Source organism: Micromesistius poutassou (genome assembly GCF_964030765.1).
Source record: "Micromesistius poutassou genome assembly, contig: SCAFFOLD_1216, whole genome shotgun sequence".
Lineage (NCBI taxonomy): Eukaryota > Metazoa > Chordata > Actinopteri > Gadiformes > Gadidae > Micromesistius > Micromesistius poutassou.
In genome coordinates this window covers 165-10,000 of record NW_028177389.1, presented here as the reverse complement: position 1 = coordinate 10,000, position 9,836 = coordinate 165, and the positions used below count along the sequence as shown (strand labels likewise).

General features: G+C 51.3%; 1 protein-coding gene across 1 annotated transcript in view; it reads right to left on the bottom strand.

Annotated features, from left to right (window-relative positions):
• LOC311376172 (receptor-type tyrosine-protein phosphatase mu-like) overlaps positions 1-9,554 on the bottom strand; it is a gene marked incomplete at its 3' end in the record, with an annotated part of 14,037 nt that extends 4,483 nt beyond the window's left edge. Inside the window, exons 1-5 of the mRNA XM_084491037.1 lie at positions 9,255-9,554; positions 2,841-2,994; positions 2,081-2,259; positions 920-1,029; positions 154-355 (exon numbers count right to left, since the gene is read on the bottom strand). Coding sequence (XP_084347163.1) covers positions 154-355; positions 920-1,029; positions 2,081-2,259; positions 2,841-2,989 — 640 coding nt within the window. The remainder of the gene's footprint in view (positions 1-153; positions 356-919; positions 1,030-2,080; positions 2,260-2,840; positions 2,995-9,254) is intronic.
• Positions 9,555-9,836: the final 282 nt, after the last annotated feature.

Here is a 9,836-nt window from a genome sequence, read left to right as displayed (position 1 = left end):
ACAGGTGTAGGTACAGGTGTAGTTACAGGTGTAGGTACAGGTGTAGTTACAGGTGTAGGTACAGGTGTAGTTACAGGTGTAGTTACAGGTGTAGGTACAGGTGTAGTTACAGGTGTAGTTACAGGTGTATTAACAGGAGACAGGTGTATCTACCTGATATCTTGGTGGTGACCTGGGAGCTGACCGTCGGACCAAACCCTTTTATAGTGGACGCGCTGATTGTGAAGGAGTAGGTGGAGCCAGGGGAGAGGCCCGTGAAGAGGTGGCTCGTCTCATTGGCTGCTTTGAACACCTTCCCGCTCTGATTGGTCAGATCGAACTCTGTGTCGAAAGAGCTCAGTGCCTTGTAGGATATCTGCAGGGGAAAAAAACACAGTAATTGTCTGTCTTTCTGATAGATATATCTCTATGTGTCATTTTTCTTTGCTATATATATTTTATTCGAGAATGGGTGCAACTTTAATGTGACCCAATATCCCCACTGGGATCAATAAAGCATTTCTGATTCTGACTCTGATGAGGATAGAGATCTATCTGTCAGTCTTACGGTCATATTATTCTCTTCTCCTACTCTCATGTCCAGGCACACACACGCACACTCCCTCAATCACACATTCTCTCACACACACTCTCAGACACACACACACACACACACACACACACACACACACACACACACACACACACACACACACACACACACCTATTCAATCCCCCCCCCACCCACACACACACACACACACACACACACACACACACACGCACACACACCCACACACCCACACACACAGCCTGGGTGACAGGTTGATGGATTGCCATGACAACCACATTGACCATCAAAGTGTCATGTTTGATTGGACGTGTGTCCTGGTTGCCGTCGGCGACGGGGTATTTGAATAGTCCGGGATCAAGATGTCACCTCGTACTGCTGTATGATCCCGAACGTGTAGAGAGGCTCCTTCCAGCTCAGAGAGATCCGCTCCTCGTAGCTACTGCCCTGGATCGAAGAGACAGGCACAGGGCCAGGGACTACAGACAGACAGACAGACAGACAGACAGACAGACAGACAGACAGACAGGGGGAGGGAGAGACAGACAGACAGACAGACGGACAGACAGGGGGAGGGAGAGACAGACAGAGAGAGAGACAGACAAACAGACAGGGGGAGGGAGAGACAGACAGACAGGGGGAGGGAGAGACAGACAGAGAGACAGACAGACAGACAGGGGGAGGGAGAGACAGACAAACAGACAGGGGGAGGGAGAGACAGACAAACAGACAGACAGACAGACAGACAGGGGGAGGGAGAGACAGACAGACAGACAGAGAGAGAGACAGACAGACAGACAGGGGGAGAGAGGGAGAGAGAGAGACAGGCAGAGAGAGAGAGAGACAGACAGGGGGAGGGAGGGAGAGAGAGAGAGAGAGCGAGAGAGAGAGAGAGAGGGAGGGAGAGACAGGGGAGGGAGAGAGATAGAGAGAGAGACAGGGAGAGAGACAGGGAGAGACAGGGAGAGAGAGGGTGAGAGACAGGATGAGAGAGGGAAGGAGAGAGAAAGAGGGAGGGAGAAAGAGACACAGAGGGACAGGGAGAGACACAGAGAGACAAAGAGAGAGAGAGAGGGAGAGACATTGAGCGACATGGAGAGAGAGACAGACAGGGAGAGAGAGAGACAGACAGGCAGAGACAATTTGCAATTTGCATTGTGTTATATTTGACATTTAGCACAGGACAGACCGGTGGTGGTCGACTCCCGGAGGAAGGGTCTGGGTTCAGAGCCCTACCTGCTCCTTCCTAGTAGGGGTGGAGGAGAGGGGGAGGAGGGGGTGGAGTAGGGGGTGGAGTGGGGGTGGAGGAGGGGCGGAGTAGGGGGTGGAGTAGGGTGTGGAGGAGGGGGTGGAGTAGGGGGTGGAGGAGGGGAGGAGGAGGGGTGGAGGAGGGGTGGAGTAGAGGCGGAGTAGGGGGTGGAGGATGGCGTGGAGGATGGGGTGGAGTAAGGGTGGAGGAGGGGAGGAGGAGGGGAGGAGGAGGGGTGGAGGAGGAGGAGGGGGTGGAGTAAGGGTGGAGGAGGGGCTCACCGTCCTGCTGGGTGAGCACCAGCAGCTCGGGGCTGAACTTCTCCCCCTCGGGGTTCCTGAGGACCAGCCTCACGCTGACGTTGGTGTAGGGCGGCAGGTGGTGGATGGTGTGCTGCGGAGACGTGCTCATGGCGTCGTAGCACACCTCCTCGCGGCTCTCCTCCTTGGCCGCCGCGCCCCTGGAGACACCAAGCAGCACCGTCACCCCCACCCCCCACAACACAGCACAGCGGGGTACAGGGAGACACCAAGCAGCACCGTCACCCCCACCCCCCCACAGCACAGCGGGGTACAGGGAGACACCAGGCAGCACTGTCACCCCCACCCCCCCACACAGCACAGCGGGGTACAGGGAGACACCAAGCAGCACCGTCACCCCCACCCCCCACACAGCAGGGTACTGGTCACTGGTACTGGTCACTGGTACTGGTCCACTATCAATGGTGTTAGTAAGACCCTAGCGAACTAGATAGCCTGATAGCTGATGCGCCGTCCTTATAACTCCTCCTACAGGGGGAGGGGTTACAGTATAGCTCCTCCCACAGGGGGAGGAGTCTAGCTTATAGCTCCTCCTACAGGGGGAGGAGTCTACCTTATAGCTCCGCCTACAGGGGGAGGAGTGTACCTGTCAGCGCCCCCTACAGACAGGTAGCGGTGGTGTACCAGGTAGCGATGGCGTACCTGGTAGCGCGGTAGTGTACCTGGTAGCGCGGTAGTGTACCTGGTAGCGGTGGTAGTGTACCTGGTAGCGGTGGCGTACCTGGCAGCGCCCCCTACGGGCCGGTAGCGGTAGTGGACGGTCAGGTTGTAGGAGTAGCAGCGCGTCACGTTGTATCCGAAGGGCTCCCAGTGCACCGTCAGCTGCTTGGACTGCACCTCCACCACCTCCACGTGCTGCGGGCCCTGCATGGGGTCTGAGAGAACCGCCGCGAATCAGGAACCAGGACCAGTTGTACAGGAAGCAGCAGGTATCAGAACCAGTGAATCAGAACCAGCTGGGTGTCTGAACCAGTATAACAACCAGCGTAACAGAGCCAGCGGGTATCAGAACCAGTACAACAGAAGCAGCAGGTATCAGAACCAGTGGGACATAGACAGTGGGTATCGGAAAACCAGTGGGACAGAACCAGGAGGTACCAGAAGCAGTGTGACAGAGCCAGTGGGTATCAGAACCGGTATAGCAGAACCAGGAGGCATCAGAACCAGTATAGCAGAACCAACAGGTATCAGAACTAGTGGGACAGAATCAGTGTAACAGAACCAGTGTAACATAACCAGTGTAACAGAACCAGTTTAACAGAACCAGTGTAACAGAACCAGTGTAACATAACCAGTGTAACAGAACCAGTTTGACAGAACCAGTGTAACAGAACCAGCAGGTATCAGAACCAGTTTAAGAGCACCAGTGGGACAGAACCAGGTTCTGAGCCACAGCCCATGTCAGACCTGAGGTCATCATACAAGCCTAGACACTTCGATACACCCGTGCACACACATTTAAATACACACTTAAATACGCACGCACTTACACGCCAAATACACACCAAGATACACACCAAGCTACACACCTAGATACACACCAAGCTACACACCAAGATACACACCAAGCTACACACCAAGATACACACCAAGCTACACACCAAGATACACAACAAGCTACACACCAAGATACACAACAAGCTACACACATAGATACACAACAAGCTACACACCTAGATACACAACAAGCTACACACCAAGATACACAACAAGCTACACACATAGATACACAACAAGCTACACACCTAGATACACAACAAGCTACACACCTAGATACACACCAAGCTACCAGAGATGTATAGTAACGAAGTAGAACTACTTCACTACTGTACTTAAGTACAAAATGCTGTATCTGTACTTTATTGGAGTATTATTTTTTTCTCCTACTTCTACTTTACTGCATATTTTGATGACTTTAATACTTTTACTCCAATACATTTTTCATGTGCTGAATCGTTACTCGTTAAAATCGTCAAATCAGAAAGGGTCAATGTTCAAAATACCGGAATTGTCCTTGAACTTGTCATTTAGCCGTTTTCCTTGGAATACCCGTCTGGCCTTCGAGAAGTTTAGTTGTTTGTCTTTACATAAACACTTGTACGTGGCCTTTGACAGCTTTAAGACAGCTCTGTATGTATTCCTGTCCTTGTACTGCTGCTACAGCCAAAGGAATTGTGTGTCCTTCAGTTTAAATATTTGAGATAATATAAACAATATGATATTCAAACTTTTGACTGCTTTCTTTAATATAAACATGACTCAATACTTTTACTTTTAGTACTTGAGTAGTACATTTAAAAATAAACTACTTGCAATACTTAAGTACAAAACATTTTGAATACTTTAGTACTTCCACTTAAGTGAGGTGTTTAAAGAACACTTCTACTTCTACTCAAGTACTTGTACTTTTACTTAAGTCTGGGTCTCTAGTACTTTATACATCTCTGCAAGCTACACACCTAGATACACACCTAGCTACATACCAAGATACACAACAAGCTACACACCTAGATACACAACAAGCTACACACCTAGATACACACCTAGATACACACCTAGATACACAACAAGCTACACACCTAGATACACACCTAGATACACACCTAGATACACACCTAGCTACACACCAAGATACACAACAAGCTACACACCTAGATACACAACAAGCTACATACATAGATACACAACAAGCTACACACCTAGATACACACCTAGATACACACCTAGATACACAACAAGCTACACACCTAGATACACAACAAGCTACACACCTAGATACACACCTAGATACACACCTAGCTACACACCAAGATACACAACAAGCTACACACCTAGATACACAACAAGCTACATACATAGATACACAACAAGCTACACACCTAGATACACACCTAGATACACACCTAGATACACACCTAGATACACACCTAGCTACACACCTAGATACACAACAAGCTACACACCTAGATACACACCTAGATACACAACAAGCTACACACCTAGATACACATAATTTTGCGTTAGGACGACAAAAAGCCTTAAGAAAGAGAGGACCTGTAGGACCATGTCCGAGAGAGGGAGTGAGAGAGGGTGTGAGGGGGAGTGAGAGAGGGTGTAAGGGGGAGTGAGAGAGGGTGTAAGGGGGAGTGAGAGAGAGCTGGTGCTGAACAGAGAGCTTCATTCACACACATGCGAGACGAGGCCAGGTCCTACCTGTGTGTGTGTGTGTGTGTGTGTGTGTGTGTGTGTGTGTGTGTGTGTGTGTGTGTGTGTGCGCACATGTCTAACCTCTACAGCCCATAATAGTTGTGTCTTCAGAGACATCGCTGTGGCGATGATGGTGTCAGAGTTCAAGGGGATGGTAGATCCTATTACCCATAATCCCCCAGGGGAAAGTGAACAGCATCGCATCAATTTTATTACACAGGCACACACACACACACACACGCACACACACACACATATAAAGACACACACACACACACACAGGCACACGCACACTTACACACACACACACACACACACACGCACGCGTTAAGACACACTCCCATACACACACACACACACACACACACACACGCACATATAAAGACACACACACACACACAGGCAAACGCACACATAAAGACACATCCACACACACGCACACGCACACATATTAAGACACACACCCACACACACACACACATATATATATATAATGTCACACACAAACACACACACCCACACCGACCCCCCCCCCCCCCCACTCTCCCTGGTGGTAGAGAGGGATGATAGATCGGGGCAGGATGAGAGATGAGGGTGTAAGTGGCCTTCATTCAGCCATCCCATCATTTCTTGGTTGACATTTAGCATCTTTCCATTACAGCGCTGCCATTTAAATAATACTCTGCTGCTATTAGCGCCTTAGCACGCTACGCTAGGTAGGTCCCTGACATTACATTTACATGATAATGGTTGGGCAGCCGATGGTTGGGCAGCACAGTGCGGCGGGCGGGCCGGCGCTAGCCGCGTTTAGCCGACAGCAGAGTGGGAGCGGCTATGCGCTAGCAGCCTGGCGTGGCGGCGTCGGCTTTGCAATAGCGGTGTTTAGCCAGCAACACAGCGTACTAGCAGCCTTGTACTAGCGGCGTTTGGCTAGAAGCACAGCATAGTTAGCAGCACACCATAGCAGCCGTACACTAGCAGTTAGTTTAGCTAGCTGTGTAGCGTAGCAGCATTGAGCTAGTAGCACGGCGTAGCGGCGTAGCATGTCAGCCTTGTGCTAGCGGTGTTTATCTAGCGACATAGCGCAGCAGGCTTACACCAGCGGCGCTTAGCAAGCGGCGTAGCGCAGCAGCATTGAGCTGGCAGCACGGCGTAGCAACATAGCATAGCAACATAGCTTAGTTAGCAGCCCTGTGCTAACAGTGGTTAGCTGGCAGCATAGGGTAGCACCAAAGCACCAACGGTATAGCGCTAGGAGAGGCAAGGAGAGGCTAAGCCATTAAACACGACATGGTACTGCACACTTGATACACATCTGTAAACACACACACACACACACACACACACTCACACACACACCTACACACACACACACACACCTATTCATCTATCCACCAATTCATCCATCTATGTGTGTGTGTGTGTGTGTGTGTGTGTGTGTGTGTGTGTGTGTGCGAGAGTCATAGAGCCATGTTAGAAATCTGTTCCAATCAGTCAGGGTCGTGTTCACTGTAAAGGTCAGACAGAGACACAAAGAATGTGTGTATGTGTGTGTATGTGTGTGTTTGTGCACATTGGTGTGTGTGTGTGTGTGTGTGTGTGTGTGTGTGAGTGTGTGAGTAGCGGTGCATGAGTGTGTGTGCACACTTTGGAGAGCGTTTTCTAAAAGCTCAGTTTTACCTCCTTGGCGCTTGAACACACGCACATGCACACACCAACACACACACACACACACACACACACACACACACACACGCACCCCCACACATACACACACACACACACACACGCACACACGCACACACACACACACACACACACACACACACGCACGCACACACACACACACACCCATTGCCTCTATTGTCCTGCAGGAAGACAGAAGGGGACAGGAAGTTGCATGGTCTCTTTGATCAAAGCAAATGGAAGATCATTAGCATAGAGACGATGTCTAATATCTTGTGACCTCTTTTCTGTAAGAGGCAATAACATTAGTCTGTGGGCGGGGCTTAGTCGGGAGGCAGCAGAGTACCTACGGCGTCGACGTCGAATAACCAAATCTGTCTTTTTTTGGTTTTATTTCACGTATATCGGAACACGTATGGACAGCATTGAAACTTGAATTTGAAAGCATGGTGGTTTTCTTGGATGGTCTTCTGTCCTTCCAGTTGTACAGTCTTCATGTCTTCATGCTCCTGCTCATGTTAGGGGAACACTCTGATCTGATCTCTGTTCTGAATGGTCGCCAATTCAAAACAAGCGCCAGTCACAACCCAACAAGATCGTAGTTTGTCTGCAAACAGACATTTAATTCAGCACGATTTTTTGCCTGTGATTATCAGGCTTCCTGTGATGCTCCTCATCTCTCCGTATCTTTAGTGATCATTTTCAAATCGACAAATAAATAGATAATGTCAATAAACTAATGAAAGATTGGGCCCAGACACCTCAAATCCTCCCCAAACAATATCGGCGTCAACAAGCGAAAGATGTGTTGAAATGGGAAACCAGTATGCACCCATCTCCCAGTCCCATTAAGCCCTTCTATCCCAGTACCCTGACACCCATCCCAGCACCCTGACACCCCTCCCAGTACCCTGACACCCCTCCCAGTACCCTGACACCCCTCCCAGTACCCTGACACCCCTCCCAGTACCCTGACACCCCTCCCAGTACCCTGATACCCCTCCCAGTACCCTGATACCCCTCCCAGTACCCTGATACCCCTCCCAGTACCCTGATACCCCAGCCTCCCAGTACCCTGATACCCCTCCCAGTACCCTGATACCCCTCCCAGTACCCTGATACCCCTCCCAGTACCCTGATACCCCAGCCTCCCAGTACCCTGATACCCCTCCCAGTACCCTGATACCCCAGCCTCCCAGTACCCTGATACCCCTCCCAGTACCCTGACACCCCAGCCTCCCAGTCTCCCTGGACGGAACCCGCCGTTCATCTCTCGGCTGTGTCCAAGTGACAAACTGCACCTGCACGACGGGATGAAGTAACCTGCGTCTCGTGTTTTGGAAATGCTTGCTTGTCAAGCATTTACTTTACTACAGAGTTGTAGTAAACACGATCTCGTTGGATTGTCTCTGGTGACACTACGACTCTCGGCTCGTTCACTTGGAGCCCCGAGATCAGTGTGACAAACTGTGACCGACTGTGGTCGCACCTCCATTCCTTCATGTCTGCCGCTCAGCAGCCCAGCGAGAGGATACCAGCGAGAGGATACCAGCGAGAGGAGACCAGCGAGAGGATACCAGCGAGAGGATACCAGCGAGAGGATACCAGCGAGAGGATACCAGAGAGAGGAGACCAGCGAGAGGATACCAGCGAGAGGATACCAGCGAGAGGAGACCAGAGAGAGGAGACCAGCGAGAGGATACCAGCGAGAGGATACCAGCGAGAGGATACCAGCGAGAGGATACCAGCGAGAGGATACCAGCGAGAGGAGACCAGCGAGAGGATACCAGCGAGAGGAGACCAGCGAGAGGAGACCAGCGAGAGGATACCAGCGAGAGGATACCAGCGAGAGGAGACCAGCGAGAGGCTCTTCCTTTTGGCCTCCGGTTCCTGCTTGCGTTCTGCCTCCAGCCCCCGGCTGTTTGGATCGGCTCAGCTCAGGAGGTAGAGCGGGTTGACTTGTAACCAGAAGGTTGCTAGTTCAACAATCCCTGGCCTCCCTCCTAGAGTGTCGAGGTGTCCCTGAGCGAGACACCTCTCCCTCTCACTGCTCCCGACCAGCCGGCCGTCGCCTTGTGCGGTTGCCGCCGCCGCCACCGCCGTGGGTGTGTGAATGTGTGCGACGAAGCGTCGCAAGTCGCTTTGGATAAAAGCGTCTGGTGAATGGGCTAAAACAAGCCCGTCCAAGATGGTGGACGGGACTACCGACTCGTGCGTGACAACGACATCGTGACTTACTCACTTAATTGGATGTTTCCACATCTCTTCCGGTGTCGCTCCGGTCACATGACGGAAACATCCTCAACGCTCGTTGAATTCATCTTCTCGTCCTTTTCTTCATCTTCGCCCTCTACTGCGGCGGAGTATGATCACAGGGCCGGGCCGCTGTGAATTACCCGGACACGACCTGCTCTACCCACACACACACGGGCTCCACCAGAGATTACAGGCTTCGAACAGGGCGCTGGTGGGGCCGAAATCAGCCCAACGTCCAAATGATTCAGACGGCTGCGTTCACACGCACAGCTCCTCAGGCTAATGTCTGGATAACTTCAGGGTGGCAGTGTGAACGGGGGCCGGAGAGAGCTAATGAGACATATGGAGAGGGAGACGCAACCCTGGGGGCGACGCCGGGGCACGGCCACCATCCCCACCCCCATCATCATCATCATCATAATCACCATCTTCATCACCACCACCCCCATCATCATTAACACCATCATCTTCCATCTCGTCAACATGGCGATGTCGTTCTCATGTCTCATGTCAGGGCTCAACTGGTTTGGTTAACATTCGTGTTGATGCGTGATGACAGCACGCTAAT